This window comes from Falco rusticolus, chromosome Z (assembly GCF_015220075.1).
Source record: "Falco rusticolus isolate bFalRus1 chromosome Z, bFalRus1.pri, whole genome shotgun sequence".
NCBI lineage: Eukaryota > Metazoa > Chordata > Aves > Falconiformes > Falconidae > Falco > Falco rusticolus.
The window spans coordinates 47,323,481-47,342,744 of NC_051210.1; the positions used below are offsets into that span (position 1 = coordinate 47,323,481).

The window sequence follows — 19,264 nt, forward strand, 5'->3', positions numbered from 1 at the left end:
TTTCTTTGACAGCTTAAAGCATAGTCAGGTAATCAGATAATTGCCAGATGAAGTCAGGCATCAGCTAGGAATTAAGCACATTCTCTTGGCAATACAGGTAAAAAAATCATTAGCTGGATGTTGTTCCTTTTCTTTCTTTTCAATGCAGGAATTACTGAATTGGAATTTATGCAGGAAGATACCTTAGATTTCAGAGAAGGTTGAGCAAACTACTTTGGGAAATGGCTTAAAGAATATTTTATTCATGGGGTTTTTTAAGTATCAAAAAGTTAAATTGTGAGGAAGTCGAAAGTTTTTTTATAGACATTCAAGTCAAGAATCTTTCAAATATATTTCTAACTGATGCCTTTCCCCACCTGGGTTGCTCTTTTGCCAGGAAAATTTCTTATCAACAATAGCTGTGTTTCTCTGTGCCCTCAAAAAACTTTCGGCAATGTTGCAAGTGGAAAGTGTGAAATGTGCATGGACGGCTGTGAGGTGTGCTTCGACCACTGGCACTGTCAGAAGTGTCAGGCTGACCAGGCCCGGCTGCTTTTCATCCACAAAGGCAGATGTTTACAGGAATGTCCTGAGTAAGTAACTCCTGTTGGATGGCTGTTTTTTATTTTTTCACTGTGCTCCTTCTCTTTAAACTTCAGATCCATTACAAACCTTTCAAGGGAGACCTTAATGTAAGCTACCAGAAACTATCACAAGGTAAAAGCAATTTTCAGCTGGCCTGAATAAACAGCATTTTCTCTTGCTTAGAGAAAAAGTGAAAAATCAAAAGTGAAAATAGACATGAAATCCTATGACAGATGGTACAGCTCCCATTGACTTCAATAGGACCATTGTACTTCAGGATGGTTCTTTATGTTGACCGAAAATAAGCCTCTAGTCATCCTCTTAACTTGTTCCTTCCTCAAAGTAGTACAGAGCAGGGGCATGAACTCAGAAATGGGAATCAGACTCCTGATATGGAAATGCAGTGCCTAGTGATATGTTTCTTTCCTTGGCTTACCTTCTTTACTTTTTCCTATAATAAACAGAACTCAGGAAGAAAGATTCCCATTTGACTGCAATGGATATTAGATCAGACACTTGAGCAGATCAGGTCCTCCTGTTTCTCTGCTTTTTTTATCAGCATTCATCATACCTGTACATACACATAAAATCTGTGCTATGCGGTATGAAGACCTTGCTTGATTAACCTTTTTCTTTAGAAAAATGTGCAGATCCTGCTTTTCTTACGATTAAGTAGAAATTGTCTGGCAGTACTTTCCTGCTAACTTTGTGAAATAAGTCCATAAGGGCCAGTGGAACAGATTCTGATCATCAAATATCAGAGTAAATGCAAAGTAACTCACTAAAGCCTACTCCAGCCCAGAAACAACTTAATACCAGAAATTGTGGTATACAAGCAAAGATAAAGTTTTGGCATTAAAATGTTGGTTCTCAGTACTCATTCCCCACAGTTATCCCTCACAAGATCAACATAACAAATCTAAACCTTTTCATGTATCACTAGTCTTTTCAGCTGTTATTATCCCTCTTTTTTTCCAAATTCCAAACTACAAATAATGGTTTCCCAGACATCATTCAGCAAAATCCACCAGAGTTAAACTCTGGCTTCAGCCTCTGAGGCAAAGTTCTTAAGGCATAACTACTCTCCACTGGAACAGAGGATAATATGAGAGTTTTTTAGGGTTTTTGAGCTTTGGGACATGCTGTAGGGTATGGAAAAGGTTGACTTGCTGCACTGGTAATTTCTGGCACAGGATTTTGAAAAACTGGGCCAGCTGAGTACTCAGGACAGAAACAAGAGAAGACAGGACTGTAAGAAACAGATGTAGGATTATGACAAAGGTTGGGAGAAAAAAAGAAGAGGAGGATAGATGGTAGTCACAGCTCTTATCTTTTTTCTAACCTTGCTCCTAATGCATCTCCTCAGCCTTTCTTTCAAAAGATCATCTCCAAGAAGGAAAAGAGAAGTACTCCTCTACAGGGAAGAATAAGCTTGTTAATGTGAAGTACGTGTTCTGGGACTACTTTCTATGCCAACTTCTTCCTTAGTTTTCATCAATGGCCGTATGCATATGAGTTAACAATCATCTCAAAATGTGGACTTGCTTGTCTATTAACCTTCTAACATTTTGATTTTGAATTTAGGCAGATTGGATTGCATCTAGCCTCTCCTTTTATCTCTTTTCTCCTGAAATATAGGTGCAATTTTTTACTATATTTTCTTTATGAATGATTGTCCCAGCTGTGGTTGTCTATGGTTGTTCTCGCACCAGATACCAGTAAAACATGCTCCTACTTCACCGTCTCTAGCTTGTTGTCACGAAACGGAGGTACTACTTAAGCATCCTGGGTTGGTTGGGTTTTTTTAATCCCAGGCCTCCTTATTCTTCCCAGCCTTCACGCTTCCAGGGTTTTCTACTCTCCTTCTCCCCTCTAGGGCCACTGAGGCTGTACTTCTCTGTCTTTCCTTGTTAGCACTGTTGAGGGTCAGCTGTGCAAGACTAGAGATCACATCTTTCTTTTCCCAAACATTACACATCTTTCTATCTAATGTAAGGGGCAAATCAAGAAATGAGCAAAAAAGTCCAGCACCCTTTAGACAGTAGGCACAAGAACAAAGGAAGGCCAGACTCTCTTCACAGCACTAACCATGCACATTTTCTGCTTGAAGGCGCAGGGGGTGTAAGTGGTGGATGGGCAACAAATTGAGTGAGAAACCTGTTTGAACCAGTGAAATGTGTGTGCTGGGAAAGTCTCATATATATACTCATAATTCTTATAGCTTGGACTGTTTGACAGCTATATATTGACCAGCACTTTGTGTTTGTTTTCATTTGATAGGGGATATTTTAATGATTCTGAGACTTGCAAGGAATGCAGCGGATCCTGTAAGACATGCATGGGAAGTGCAACCAAATGCCTATCCTGTAAAAGTCCTTTGCTTCTGGAGCAATGGAAATGTAAACCTACCTGTTCAGAGAACCATTTTGCCTCTGAAGGAATCTGCAGACACTGCCCTGAAATGTGTCAGGAGTGCATTCACAATCAAACATGCAAAGGTATTATCAAGAACCGGTCTTGACTTGGCTAAAATCCATCCAGACCTGTCTATAGATAGATTGACAGAAACAAAGGTCTGAAAATAAATTCTGTAAAGAGCAAAAATAAATTTTAAAAACAGGTAGACAGATATCTTTGCTAATCTCTAAGAGAGAGGATAAGCATTCAGTGCTTCATGATGAGACTCAGCCTAAACTGTTAATCTGTAAATATTTCCCATCACTTCACTTCTTGTCCTTTGGAGATTCCTACTGGTTTGATTCTATTTCTGACCTAGCGTATCCATGCCTAAACACTTGCATACATATTTACACCAATATGAAATACATAATGTTACTTTCTAGTTTGGTTGACGAGTTTACTTCTCTTTACCATTCTTGCAAATGACTACTCATGGTAGAGAATTATAACTGTAATGAAACATACTAGGAAAGCCTTGAACATCCTGGTGAGTCTAAATGCCCCCACAAAAATTCCCAGGATAGTTAAAATTGAGAAAGCCATTCCAGAAACAAATATGGGTGAAACAGAAAAAAAACCACCAAACCCACAACAAAGCCATTAAACCAGGTATTCATAATAAAATTAGCAGCTGAATCCCAGCTCTGTGAAAAGACATTCATAAGATGATAGAAGCATTTAGGTTGGAAAAGACCTTTAAGATCATCCAGTCCAGCCATTAAACCAGGACTGCCAAGGCCACCACTAAACCATGTCCCTAAGTGCCACATCTATGCGTTTTTTAAATACTTCCAGGGTCAGTCACTCAACCACTTCCCTGGGCAGCCTGTTCCAGTGCTTGACCACTCTTTCAGTGAAGAAATTTTTCCTAATATCCAATCTAAACCTCCCACGGCACAACCTGAGGCCGTTTCCTCTCATCCTGTCACTTGTTGCTTGGGAGATGAGACTAACACACACCTGCCTACAACCTCCTTTCAGGTAGCTGCAGGGTGCGATAAGGTTTCCCCTCAGCCTCCTTTTCTCCAGGCTAAACAGCCCCAGCTCCTTCAGCCACTCCTCATAAGACCTGCTCTCCAGACCCTGCACCAGCTTTGTTGCCCTTCTCTGGCCACGCTCCAGCACCTCCATGTCCCTCTTGCAGTGAGGGGCCCAAACCTGAACACAGCGTTCGAGGTGCGGCCTCACCAGTGCCCAGGACAGGGGGACCATCGCTGCCCTGGTCCTGCTGGCCACACTGTGTCTGGTACCAGCCAGGGTGCTGCTGGCCGCCTTGGCCACCTGGGCACACTGCTGGCTCACGCTCAGCCGGCTGTGGACCAGCACCCCCAGGCCCTTTCCCACCAGGCCCTTTCCAGCCGCTCTGCCCCAGCCTGTAGCGCTGTGTGGGGCTGCTGTGACCCAAGGGCAGGACCCGGCACTGAGCCCTGTTGAACCTCACAGGAATGGCCTCGGTCCGTCGCTCCAGCCTGCCCAGGTCCCTCTGCACAGCCTGCCTGCCCTAAGGACAGCAGCACTGACCAGTTTGGTGTTCATATATTCCAGTCAGACTGGATTTTATTTTAATACTAAACCAAACAAAACTCCAGATATGGATACCCCTGATTTTGCAGGAAGTTCATAATGCAGATAGAGTATCTCAGCAGAAGCCCACCTATACACAGTGGCAGCATGGTTTGGTTAGTATCCACAAAGCTGAACAGGTGACTTTGCTTCCCATTCCCTTGATGTAACACAGAAGATGCTGTGTCAGGGTTGGGCCATTATGGGCAGTTTGGAGGGGAAAGAGTTGAAAAAGAAAGTGTTGCCTTCCCAGACTGTCCTCTTACCTGCTGTTCTGACTGTCACTACAGGATTTAGAATTCGCTAGGATGCCTTCACTCCCTGATTTACAGAGGTCAGAATTTGCTGCTCATTTGCCTACCTGTTGTTTGGTGTCCCCTGTAGAGTGCATGGACGAGTTCTTCCTGCATGAGGGGAGGTGTGTGGAGGACTGCCCTTCACACTTCTACGCTGAAGACAAGCACTGCTTTCCCTGCCACACAGACTGCAAGGACTGTGCCGGGCCAGACTCAGATGACTGCACTGCGTGCACCACCGACTTCTTTGTCCTCTACAGTGGCATGTGTTTTGAAGAGTGCCCTGAAGGGACTTATTATGAAGAAACCACTGAAGACTGCCAAGGTTGACAGCTGTTTTTTTTCCCAGAATGGTATTTACAAGTGGGTCTGATTAAAGACTATCCCAAAAGGGCCTACATGTGCCGTCTAGTGTCACTATCGGTTCCTGGAAATGGAGGAGATAGCTGGTGCACAAAAACAACAAGGCATACCTTAGAACAGCAAAAATTGGCAAAAGATGAGAGAGAGGTAGAAAAGCTAGGTGTGCTTAATGTTATGGGCAGCCACTCTGGTAAAGTGCTAGGTATTGCTGGAGACAGTATGTTGAAAAACGCTGCTCAGTAAAAGCAGTGCCAGGGCAAAGGATACCTAAGGAATTGCCTGCATAAGGTTGAAAATAGTAAAATGTTTGACCATGCAGAAGCAGAGCTATCGCTCTGTTTCCCTCAGCCTCCCTTCCTGAAATGATGGCTGCTCCTTGCAAAATTAAAGCGGAAATAATAATCTGAAATGCAACAAGAAATGGTGACGTTCCTACTGTTTGTCCATTTCAGCATGCAACAGGACATGTCAGACTTGCTCTTCTTCCACTGCCTGCCTTACTTGCAGAAATGGCCTGATGCTGAACCATGATGGGCACTGTGTGGCATCTGGATACTGTTCTCACACTGAGTACTACGTTGAGAAAACTCAGACCTGCAAGCCTTGTCATAAGAAATGCTTCCACTGCTCAGGACCCAGTGAACATGAGTGTCTTAGCTGTGAGAATAACCACTATCTTCTCAGTAAGTATCTTGCTCCTGCTTCTAGATTTTATTCTCCACTGGAATCATGAAATAGGCAAGTTTATGTCACATTTATGGAACACATAGAGCTGCTTCAGCCAATCTACATGTTGCAAAGTAGACCTGATGAATAGATAACTTGTGCAGAGATAATTACTTCTGCAGGACTACCTGGAAATCTTTGTGAGACTGGGCTTGCCACTTACTGGGGCCTAAGCAGGACTTCTAAGTAGCAACAAACTCCATGGCTAAGCAAAACTCATGTGTTTCATTTACTTGGTATGTCTCGCTCCTGTTGTTTCCTATAAGTGACTTAAAAAGACAAGAGGAATATCCTTAGCTTTCTTTTTTTTCTTTTTTTTAAAATACATACATGAAGAGCTAACATTTTCATATTGGCTTGTTTAATCCCTGAAGGGATCTGATGAGCAAAGAAATACCTAAGCAGAGCTGTGAGAAAGTTGTTCATGGATCACTACGTCAGTATCCAGTGGATGGCTGAGGTGCAAAACTACTTTTCTGACTTTGGAGCAAAACACTGTATTGTCTCAGAAAAAAATCAGTAAAAAGTATAAAATCCCAGAACTTACACTTTGCATGCTTGCATATTCTTGAAAAAGAAGGGAAAAAAAAGAAAAAAAAAAAAAAAAGAAAAAAAATTATAAATTCATTGGGAGGAAAAATTACTAAAATGATCTCATATGCAGAAATACCTAAAGTGAGTTTGAATTAAAACTCGGTCTGAGCTTTTTGAGTCTAATTCTGATGCAGATTTTTAATTCTTAAATTTCTGATGTCTTGCATCAGACCTGTCTTTTTTATCATCATATTCAACTGCTTTGCACCATTTACAATTGCTAAAGTGGATGCAAGTATGTAAATAAAAATCCTGGAGTGGAAAAAAAATTGCAAGAGAAATAAAAGCAAGTATCTTCCTTTGCCCAGTTGCAACTCACGCAGCAAAACTGTAAAGACAAGCTAGATAATTAGTACAAGCTACTAATGAGTAATCACTGCTCTCTAAGCTTGGTATACTTGCAGTTAGTTGCATCAATCCTAACTTCTCATTTAGGATTCCTATTCTAATGACCTTCTGAAATGTCAGTGAAAAGTGGGATATACCTGGTATATTTGGCAACATTACAGGCATTTATTCCCATAAGATAAAGCAGCAGCCACAGAGGGGTAAAAACCAATGAACAAGTATCATTAAATCTCAGATTTAACATCAGATTTGTCTTATACACAGAACGCAATGAGGCTGTTGCTTAGAGTGAAACTCGAGGAAAATGGCAGTGCAGATAGAAAGTTTCCTGTTTACTATTTCTTCTTTTGTATGTTATAAAAGAAATCACAGCTGCTGTTCAGTATTATGTATTATCATTTATATTTCCCAAAAATAAAAAATTATCTGTTCTAAAGAGCCTGCTAACACACATAAACCACAGAAGTGAGGACTAATGTATTGACAAGACATAGAAGAAACAGAAAATAGTTACTATATCCCAATATTCTCTTTTTTTGTTCTGGTACACATTTTTACAGCAGCATCTCCTGTTAGAGAATTTGCTCGAGCACAGCTGTTATGAGATGTTTTTTAGCAGCAAATATTGAATATGATGTGTTATTCTGCATTGTTGTCTCTGCAGATACAACCTGTGTTGAAACATGCCCAGATGGGTATTATGTTGACCATGATAAGGGACAATGTTCCCCATGCCACAGCGCTTGTGTCACTTGCACTGGAAAACACAGCTCACAGTGCCTTTCCTGCAAACCAGGCTGGTACAGACAAGGAAAAGCATGCGTAAACCAGTGTCCACCAGGGTAAGGTCCAAAGTCTTTAGCAAAGAGCTACATCACAGAGAGAGCTTTGAGAAATTAGATCACTCTTTCCTATTCTACTTCAGAGTGAAACAGAACTGAATTTTATTTTCAGGTGAAAAAATCTTATGTTGTCCCAGTACAGAGGTGGTGGAAAACCTCCCCTCACAGCAGCAAACTGTAAAGTTGGTGCCTGCACTGGGACCAGCCTGATGTGGTGTGGTCATTCTTACACTCCAAGGATGCTCTTAGGTTATGTTTATACAGAACAGTATGAAGCAGAACAAGTAAGTTATCTGTTCATCAGCTTGAGCATAGGAAGCAATGTAACTTCCCTCAAGCACCCTTGCAGCCTCCACTTAACCTGAGGTTCAGATGAGGTTACTTTTGTTTTGCATTGAGTGAATATTCATAACAGATCATAATAGAATCAACCATTAAAACACGTTTCAACTGAAGACTCATAAAAATCTAGACAGCAGCTTCATTAACATGAGTCCACTGACTTTCAAAATGTGAATTCAGTGTGCTCTTGTATATATGCCTCAGAAATTCAAATTTGGGAAGTGGACCTATGATTTCTGATTCAGATCCATTTAATTTTGCAGTACAATATGATCACACTGTCTGTTAAATTGAGTTATCATCCCATTAAATTAGAAATCTGTAATGACCACATCTAAACAAAACTACAGTGCAGCAATTCTCCTTTTTCCCTGACAGCACAACTTAGGTGAGCACTGTTCTTCTGCTGATATCCTTTGGCTAAGCCTGTTTGTGCACTGAAAAGAAACATGAATTTTCTGCATTTCCATCTGACAGCAGGTCATCAAGGAGCAGTGGAGGAATTTAGTGCTTACCCAGCATCTCCAGGATATCTCTTGCAGAGCCAAAACAGAGTTGAGGTTTTCTGAGCCTTGCTTATTTATATACTTACTTTGTGTCTGAATTCATCCTGGATTTTGGAAAGCCTGGCTTTTATATACCCTCATTTTACAAAGTCTTGCTTTATAGCTGCATTCCAATGGCCAGGGGGAATTAAAGGAAATTCATTCTGTTTTCACGGAGATTACAAATGTTTACTGTGATCACATCAATATCAATTTTATACATCGATGTGATCACAGTAAAAGCTAAGGATGAAGGATGCTTTGGTTTTCCTGTCACCACCAGGCTTTATGCAAAGCCATGACTATCTGAACTGTTTCAGGTATTTTGCACAAAACTCCACTGGATCATGTGAGAGATGCCACAAGGGCTGTAAGGAGTGTATGGGGCCTCAACCCACAGATTGCCTTTTCTGTGATACATATTTCTACCTGTTGCGCTCCAAGAATGAATGCGTTATCTCTTGTCCAGAGTATTACTACGAAAGCAAAGACAACATCTGTGAAAGATGCCACCCTTCCTGCCAGACTTGTGAAGGTAAAAGCATATGCTCCACTTCAACCAAAAAGGATTAAGGAAACACCTGCAATCTCTATTTTTTTCTTTTTTTCACTCTTCGCTCCAAGATTTGGAAACACTTCACAAAGAGACATACCATGTACATCACTACCAACCTGTCCATAACCTAAGTAGTTGCAGTGGGTGGTGCAGACCTCCCCAGGGGCTGCCAGGTTCTCCCTGGCCCTGGGTGAGTTGCTGCACTGGCTGCTTCATGCTGCCAACTTACTTTTAGAGGACTGATTGATCAAGATCAAAGCAAGGATATGAATTCCTGACAGCTCCCCGCAGGGCTGCCTCCAGTTACAGAGCACAAGTGTAAAGGCAGCTGCTCATGGGGAGGGCTGCGAGCAAGTCCCAGTGCCAAGTCAGTGAAGGGAAATAAATGGACAATGGTAGTTAATTTCCCGTCAGCCAGGCCTCTCACAAAGGTTCTCATCAACTTCAAAAAAAGGGATCTTGCTTATAGAGCTGGACCTCATTTCTCACACAAACACTGAATAATGACTGAATACTACCTCGTTCTTTGAGCTGTCCTACTATACATTACTCTGTGAAAGCCAAGGAACCTAAATCCAACCACGTCTTTATAGTCTGCAAAGGAAAGAGTACAACAGTCACAAAGCATAACTTTAGGGTGAGAAACAAAAAAAAAAAAAAAAAGTATTTTTCAAATTTAACTTTGAGACACCACTTCTTTTGTTCTGTGAGACACTTATGTATTCAGTTTCTTCCTTTTCCTAATTCATTCAGTTCTGAAGCAAGCAGTGCTAACCCTCTTGGACCCATCTGAACGGCATAGCAGATAGCTAACAGCTGCCACTCTGCAGCTTAGACCACACCGTATTGTAACACAGAGAATTTGTTTTGGATAGCGGATATACTGGATAGCACAGATGAATAATTGCAACGTTACAAGTTTTAAAATCTTGAAAATAACTCTTACAGTGAAGCCACGTTCAAAAATTATTAAAATAAAATTGTATAACAACATTATAACAAATGACAAATATTTTGGCTTGGATTTGGGACAAAAAGATAGCCATCTTAATTTACAGATTACTCCATTGATTTTTACTTTTATTTGAGATAAATACTCCAGGACAGAATTTCTATCATAATTACAAAGACACTAAGATGAAACACAAGCCAGTCCTTCTAAACAGCAAAACTGTAGGTGTTCTGAAATGCATATGCATTGCTGATGTATGAGAAAAGAAGTGTTGTGGTATCTCTTGTTTCTCAAGAGCAGGAAGGCAAACGCTGCACTGCTCAGAAAACTCACATAGTAAATTTGCTGGCTTATAGAAAGCTGCTGACTTCAAATGTTCAACTGCTGCTAACCTGAGTTACTTGCATTTCCTTTTGCTTCATTTTAGAAAGTGGCAGAAAATGCTTAGTTGCAGGGAAATAGACAGTTCACTTTAAGATGTAGGACAAACCCTTCACTTCAGTGTTTCACAGAAATACTGCATGTAGCATCTGTCTTCAAAAAAAAGTCTCCAACACACAAAGTGGATATGATGCTCTGTTGGCACCTAGTGAAGAATTGTTTTCCTATGCAACTAAAGAATTTATTTTGCTATTCAAACATAAACATACCTTAATGCATTGTGGTTTGAAAACAGTTAGCTAGCAGGCCTAGTAAGTATTGGTTTTGTGAAGGAGAGGATTTGGTCAAGGTTCCCCACAATTATGTGTCAGGGCTTCCCTATACAACTGATTCCCAAATCAGCTTTTCATGAATACCAAAACACATAAGAAATAAATTTTGTGGGCACATAAAACCTCAGGATCAGGCCCAAGCTCTTTCTCAACCTCCAGCCTCCTCAAGCTGAACTCATGCTGATGCTTGCCATTGACAAATGCCCTTTTCTTTGGCGGCAGTGGTAAGCATAATTTTTAAAGGAAGCTGAATGACAATTTTTCCTGTTTTAATATTATTTTTCTTTCTAGGAAAAGGAGCATTCAGCTGCACATCTTGTGTATGGAGCTACAGTTTATTAGGCGGAATGTGCAACTCAGACTGTTTTGTAGGTGAATACAAAGTCCAGGAGACACAAGGACAAGAGGTACCTATTTGTAGGCATTTTTTCCTGTGATTTGTATGCTCAACTTTAACTTCTGAACACAATACAAACAACACAGAAAGCTCTTCTCTGAGTTTTCAAGGCTGCTTATCTTTAAATGTGCTTAGTTTTTTCTTCATCTGGCAGAGGAAGCACAGTTTCTTTTTCTGAGGGTGTCTACTATAGGGTAACTCGCTACCAGTAAATATAAAGGCCCAACTTTACCAACAATGATACCAAAGCCACGTGAATAAAATCAGCTGTATTAGTAATACAGCATTTTTTTTCTTCCAGTATAACTAAGATTTCCACACAGATTTCTGCTGCATTGTTTGTGAGAAATCACATGACATTCCTGATTGACAGCTCTGCTGGCAGAAATCTCTAGAGGAGCAACAGACTTAAGATAACAGAACTGTTTATTTAGTAGAGCAGGACCACAATTAGGTTTGGGTCTGTGCCACATGTCTGGGCATCCAGCTTCCAGATTTCCACACCAACTGCCTTCCAAAGCTGTTTATTCAAGAATACAGCAGCAAGGCAAGCCAGCTGGCCTGAGATGCTGCATACCCTTGAGTCTCTGGCCTGGAATACCCCCTTTTCAGTGCCGACTTATAACTGCGAGCCCAAGAAAACAACCCAAGAGCTGGGAACCACAGAGATCTGCAGTTCTTCGCAAGAGCTTTGACCCCGAGAAACTGGACTTCCCACTACGAGCCTCCCATCTTGCCCAGGTTCTCTGATTCAGGACAAGGAACCTCGCAGGTCAGACAGTGATGATGAAATTAGTTTCCAGATCCTCACAGTGGATATGGTGTCCTGGTCCCATGGCAGAAAAATAGCAAATTTTGCCCAATAGGCCAGAAACTGTGAACACTGGAAGCCTTGAAATACCTAAGCTCAAAGCATTCTGCAGGTATGCAGAATGTGACAAATGTAGATGTGACAATGATGATCACTGGTAGTCTTCGTACACAGAGGCTCCCAGGAGCCTATCTGGAATTTGAGAAGCATGTCTGAATCTAAGTTGTTTCTGTAAAATCGAAGCAACACAATCTAATAAAAATCCTGTTTGCTAGAAAATTTCCAGCCAGCTTTATTCTTTATTTCTGCTCCTTCCCAATTTAGAAAGGAAATTGTTTCTCTCCGCTGCCTTTTTCCCACAGTATTTCATGTTGCTTCTCCCATGTCAGTTACTTTTAGTGATACTCTTGAATACATTTCATAAAGGCCACTTTACCATCATTACTACCAAAGGTCTGGTAGCATGGGACTAGCAAAACAAAAACACACTTCCTGGCCAGAAAGAGCTTACAGTCTGAATGATTTTTATCTCACTACCTACCTAGGTGAGATCTCTAAGCTCCTACAACGCTTCCCGCCCCCCACCCCACCCACACACACACACAAGCAGATCACTGAGAAGCCAGGAAATATGAACCAAATTTTAGTTTTCCTACTCTGTCCTGTACTTTGCCGTGACACCCGTGATGCCCAGAGATGACTACCCAGAGATTAAATGACAGGACAGAACTGCCAGGTCAGGTCCAAGGAATCCAAAATGAAAGGTGTGTTGCTTGTGTTCTGTGTCTGAAGGAGATTGAGCCCAAGTGTGAAAGATGTGACAGCTCGTGCACAGAGTGCAAGGGACCTGGGCCCCTCAACTGCACAGTCTGCCCAGCCAGCATGCAGCTGTACCTGGAGGAAAGCCGCTGCCTGCCCTGCTGCAGTGACTCTGACCCGGCAAGCACCCCAGAGTGCTGTGACTGCAGTGAAACACAAGGTAGGACAATGCTGCAGAGCAGTAATGGTGCTGAAGGGCTTTATGACTGACTAGGTTGACATTTAAAAAATCAAAAGGGGAACAGAGCAAAAATGTGCTCCTGAGCTGAAGGCACACAGTCGTTTCTGCTGCTGGATCACCAGAATAGGAAGAGCTTTACAAAAAATAACAGCAATCACGACTGATGCGGGAGGCAGCACCTTCTTTCACCCACAGCTATTGTGTTAAATGGCAGGCATTTCATAAACCAGGTGCCTGGGAAGTGCTTAGTTCAATGGATAGCCATCTGAATGATTGCATTTTAAGCTTAGCACATCAAAATGTATTTGTGTGCCTGTTAGCTTTTCTGCCTCTTTCTGATTATTTACAATCTAAAGAAGCACAGCTATCCCAGCAACCTTGCTTTCACCCTTATACCGTCACAGCTACAAGAACACAGTTGTGGTACTAGAAGAGTAAGGTATTTAGTTGAATGCATTTAAAAATGTAAGCTGCTGTACTACATTTTTTTTAAGACAAATACCCCCTGCCCCCTGCCATACACAGACACACAAGCTCATTTAATTTTATTTTTTTTTAACTGCTATTGTAGATGACTGTGTGTTACGGACCACTGTACCACCCGAGAGCAAAAGCAAAACTCCTTTATTTGTTATTACCTGCATTTTGCTTTTCCTTGTCATTGGAGCCATTGTATTTATCTGGAGAAAATCACAAGCCAAAACCAAGGCTGTCAATAAAGGTGGGTATGAAAAGTTGACAAATCACTCGAAAACCTTTCCTTCCTATGTGAGCAACTACCACAAGAGTCCAAGCTACCAGGAAGATCAAGTAATTGAGTATAGAGATCGAGATACTGAAGATGATGACGAAGAAGATGACATTGTATATATGGGCCAGGATGGCACAGTCTATCGCAAATTTAAATATGGACTTTTGGAGGATGATGAGGAAGATGAGCTTGAATATGATGACGAAAGTTATTCATTTAGATAACTCTTCACTAATTTATGAATTTCTGCTTTGTTGCTTTTCCTATTAAATGCAGCAATTTAGTTAAGTACATTTAGTTACTTTTTAGCATGCTGAGCTCAACATTTTAGCTAACAGTCATTGTGAGAGCAGAATGGTTTCTAAACACAATTTTTCCTGAAGTTATACAAAAATCCTTACTATGCTTTTAAGTAGCAGTCCAGACTTGTTAAGAGATTACATTTCTGTGCATTTGTGTGGAGAGTAAATCCTTTCCCAATAATGTATTTTTGTGCATTATAACTAATACAAACTCTGCTTCAAACCATGCACACACACTTATTGAGAACCTTGCCAATCACTACAAGAAATGTGCAGATATGAAAGTTAGTTGTATTTATCTACCTGATGAATGACACTGGGATAGGGTGCCAGTAGTTTACTGCCTGTGATCACAGCTACTCAGCAATTCATAACAGAACAGGCAAGCTTGCTGACTTTACCCAGATATTCTTTGTTGGTATCACCTGGTGCATCTATGTTCCTCAAAGCCAACACAATTCCTCCTTATAATCTTATAGCATATTTCCCTGTGAAATTGTGCATCTATGACATGATGTTATAAGAATTCTGATTGTAACTCTACTCCAGGTAACAATATTGTATTTATAGTTTGTATGAAACATAACTAAGATATTTTACATATCAACCTCTGATTAATCTTTACTGTGGTGTTTGTCAATCTGTATGCACACAAATGTCTGGATTTACTGCAAAGGGAAATATAGTCTGTAAGCCCACAAAAGGACTTCTTTTGTCTTTTTAACTACCTTCTCAATGATTTAAAACACTGAACATTTATTCAAGCAGCTTTTCCATTTCTGTTGTAAATGGCTCAGTATATTCAGACAATGACAAATGGAATAATTAGCACTTAGTTGGTAACGTAACTTAAAGGAATACAGCAATGTGATCTTTCTATTATTATTACAGGAATATAACATCATGCTAAAGTAAAGGATGCTTTTTATGGCCATTTGTTGTGAAAGAATAAATTCTTTGCAGCAAAATGTCTCAAAAATGCTGTTATTTCTCAGGTTTCATTCACTCTTTTAGTTCCTTTAGATTTCCAGTAAGAAGTTGCTCTAGAACTATAAATCAATTAATTTGGTGTCTACAAAGGAATTGTGTGAAAATACCTGATTTTTATAGCTCAATGCCTCAGTGCAATTTTTTGTATTAAGTATTCCTAAGGACCTCAGGACAGTTCTGTCTGTATGTTTAAAGAAGTTTTATAGAGAAGTTTATTGCTTCCACTTTAAATTTTAGACTTTTAACCATTGCACCTTCAGTAACAGCAAGGCATTAAAAGTCATGTGACTTCACAAAAGCCAAAACAAGGACCTACATTTATCAAAAGTTATATGACAGCAAGGTACTTCAGAAAGGTGCAAGTCATCTGTCACTTTAACTCAAATTCTGCTCTGGAAGTTCTGAAAAAATAGAAGAGTGAAAAATCAGTTTGAATGGACATACTGAAACAAAAAGGCTGTGTTATCTTGCTCTCCTAAACTTGTTTGGATTACCAATATAGTTCATTATTTTTATTAATGGCTTATAACACAACTGTAAGAATTTGCTTTGACCTGAAATCTCTCCTCACATTTCAGAGGCTTAATTCTAGCTGTGTCTAAGTAGTCTGAAACCACTGTGACAGATGTAATGAGAATTTTGTTTATGGGCTCTCAGACTGACTTCATCATCATTTTATGAACAGTCTCCTACACTTAAAGTTAACCTGAAAGTTAAACAAAAAATGCAAATAAGTACTCATTTTGGAAAGCCTGTTCCTTAAATTTTGTCTAAATTTGTGCAAGTCAGACTGAGACAAATTTGCATTTTTAAGTACACATCCAAAGAAACCCCAAAACCAACCAACAACAACAAAAAACACCAAAAAACCCACCTGCAAATTCTTCTCAAATGCCAATTTTTTTTAGAAATTCTTTGTTGTGATTTGGGCACACCATTTCAACCACATTCAACTGCATATTCTTTTGCTTCTGATTCTTCATACTCTGCAGTCTGGCACTTTCCTTCTGGTTTTCCAAGCTTGTCACATGCAGTCAGGGATCTTCGATGTCAAAAGCAGAGGTGAACTTCCTTGCAGCACTAAAGCTGCACAGGCAGTGCTAAGACACCATTTGTTACAAGAGAAGCAGTACTGGTATATTCCCTTCACTCAAATAAGCAGTGCTTTTTGGGAGGGATTCAAATGGCTGCTCAAATGATAAGCCTGTTATGAAGAGGCAGGAGCGTGCATGCAGCAGCATGCATGATACTGTGCTGCATGGGTAGGGTGACAAGTTGCATGCCTTACAAAATGGCAGATAACTGCCTTGAAGGTAACCAGTCTTCTTAGGAAAGCAGTAAATAACTGATGAATCAAGCTAAAAGGATATGATATGAGGAAGAGGACTGCATTCAAGCTTACTGTTTTTTTTAAAGGGGAAGTTTCAAAATTATGGTCAAGGAGACCCAAACTTAGTGACCCACAGAGCCATACCACTTTTACAGCATTCACAATTAAAACTCACTACTAAGAGTCCACACAGAGACCAAGAAAAATTAAGTTTAGCAGTTAATTGGCACAAGAGGAATCCTTCATGAGTCACTCACACTTCTAAAGAAATTTCATGGAAAACAAAGGACAACCAAGGGAGTCAGTAACATTTTATAGACTTCTAGGGTCTAAGCCCTTGACACTCTGTCCTGAAAAAAGTGTACAGAAATTCAAATCCACATTTGTTCAGTTGCACAATTCCTTAGTTGACACAAAGCCAATTCTTCTCCTTTCTCCTGACTTCTCCTCCACCCACCATAGTGAGAAAATGTCCCAAAGGAAACAAGCATCTTTCAAAAACAAAGCTTCTGTGGGATCTCTTCCATTCAACTCTTCCCTAATTTTCTTTATCAGCCTCAAATCCTGTTATCTTTGGCAAATTTCTCTCACCAACTTGCTTCTCAAGCTTTTGTCCATCTTAAGGCCCCTCGTTCCCCCTGCACCTCTTACTTTGCTACTCTTTTTCATGCATGGAGTTTCCAAAGCCCTTCAGTCTTCACCAATTACTTGTATTTTCTCTATCCTCCTGGGGAATGCCCTCTCATTGTTTATTTTTTTTTACTCCACCCTTCAAAAAGATCTCATAAAAATCACATCTCCTACAGAGTTTTACCACACATGTACCTCTCACGCAATCCAGTAATTTGATTTCAAAGGGAAGTGTAGATTACCAGGGTTCTTTATCCCCTCCTTCCGCAGTTTGTATAAATAGGGAGAAGTTTTCTCTTCTGTGACTCTAGCCTGAAGTTTTGCTAGAAAGGAGGTGGAGGAAAGTAGACTGTAGGAGTTACATTTCAAGTGTTCTGAGGCCCAAGACTCCTTCCATGACCAGCTCTACACTGATCAGACCACATTCTCACAGTATAACACGCATTTGCCTCTGGCTCTTCAATAATAATTGCAGGACTTCTGGCTGAGGACTCAAATATTGAAATTTCAAACCAAGGACAGAAATGAAAATATAATAAGCTTAATTGTGTAAGTTACCACAGAAGCCTTTCAAATGGATATTTTGAAGCATTTGGTTTTCTCATGAAAAATAGCATGTGTTTCAAGAGAAATATATGGGTTTGTATTAAACAGTGTTTTCTTAGCCATCAAATTTCCCACTTAAAAGTTACCTATAGAAAAATTCTGATTACACATAAGTCACTATTTCACCTAGGTCACCTATGCACATGTTGGGGTAGGGGCAGGAGGGGGCCAGAAGAGTATTTCTCAGAGTAGACCAGAATTATCAATTTTTCACCTCCCCTCAACCTCTTATGTGTACATGTGGTTTCAAGCCTGAACTTTAAGGAGTAACCAGACATGCATCCTGATAAGGAATAGACATACTCTAAGGCCTCAAAAGCACTCCTGAACAGAAAAACTCTTCTGTTCAGTTTTTCTACTCTCTTTTTCTCTCCTAATTAGTACATAGAAATTAAAATAATAACCTATCATATCAAACAACAGACAACTGAAGATTCTAACTGCACACAGACATACTTGCAACGAACTAGATAAATGTATAGGTGTTGAGACGCAAAATTAATAGGAGACATACACACATGTAACTTCTGTTCTCCTTTCAAAGTAGGTTCCATATGTTCCTGCTTTATTGGTTGCCTCCTACTGATCAGAAATATCTAGTAAATTGCTTAACACATTGGCTGTTATTACTTATCTCTTGCGATTTTATTGTTAACACCACAAAAGACAAATTTTCCCTTGGGAAATTTATGTTACAAATTATGTAGTAATTATGACTTTTCTCCCCCATCATCCTTTTTTAGATTTATGTTTACACCGGAAGAAGATCTCCCAGACCTTAACCAACAAAAAAGATGCGCTATTATCTCTTTGCATGACTTTACAGGTTTATATTACACATATAATTGAATACTAAAAAGGGAAATAAATATTACTTTATTCTTCCTCATTCATATTGTCTATTTAGCATCTAAATAAGCACATTTTCTTTTTCAGGAAGATACCAGGTGCTACACTTACCTAACAACCATTACTCTAAATAGTTCTTGCTCTTCTAGCTCCATTTTTTTTTTTGGTTCCTCCACACTTGCTCACTGCATGTCATGTCTAAAATCCTCACCCTATTATTTTTCTTTATCCTTTCTCCTCCTTCTGGTCACCTAGCATCATCTTTGTTTCTCAGATGGTTGGTTTTTTTCTAATGCAAAAACCTAACTCGGTTAATTAAGTAGCTCATAATTCATTTAAAAAAAAAAAAAAAAAAAGCCTAATATAAATCTTACTGCATCCATTCCATTGCATTCTACCTTCTCTCACTGACAAATCGTAGCACAATGGAAAAGCAAGCTATTCATAACCTCAGAACAAACTGAAAGATACTAAGCATTTTGCTACTCTGAGCCACAAAAGAGAAAGTGAAATTAAATTCTCAGTTATTTACAGAACACTACCGTTACATAAAGTCAGTACATTAAGTTGTGTAATTAATTATATATTAACTGTAATTGTCAGCAATGTTTATAAAATTCTAGCCCCCTTAAAAACCTAAATAGGCCACAGCTCTATCCAAATACCCTGCTGGAGCAACAGACAATGCAAGTTCCCCAACCTTGCAGGTAGGGCCTGCTGTTTGTAATTTGTTA

General features: G+C 39.9%; 1 protein-coding gene across 1 annotated transcript in view; it reads left to right on the forward strand.

The window, feature by feature from the left end:
* The window catches only part of PCSK5 (proprotein convertase subtilisin/kexin type 5), a 247,605-nt gene extending 232,569 nt beyond the window's left edge, over positions 1 to 15,036 (forward strand). Inside the window, exons 29-37 of the mRNA XM_037374062.1 lie at positions 377 to 572; positions 2,845 to 3,062; positions 4,972 to 5,208; positions 5,699 to 5,929; positions 7,579 to 7,756; positions 8,964 to 9,178; positions 11,156 to 11,271; positions 12,865 to 13,051; positions 13,644 to 15,036. Coding sequence (XP_037229959.1) covers positions 377 to 572; positions 2,845 to 3,062; positions 4,972 to 5,208; positions 5,699 to 5,929; positions 7,579 to 7,756; positions 8,964 to 9,178; positions 11,156 to 11,271; positions 12,865 to 13,051; positions 13,644 to 14,047 — 1,982 coding nt within the window. The 3' untranslated portion in view covers positions 14,048 to 15,036. The remainder of the gene's footprint in view (positions 1 to 376; positions 573 to 2,844; positions 3,063 to 4,971; positions 5,209 to 5,698; positions 5,930 to 7,578; positions 7,757 to 8,963; positions 9,179 to 11,155; positions 11,272 to 12,864; positions 13,052 to 13,643) is intronic.
* The last annotated feature ends 4,228 nt before the right edge of the window (positions 15,037 to 19,264 follow it).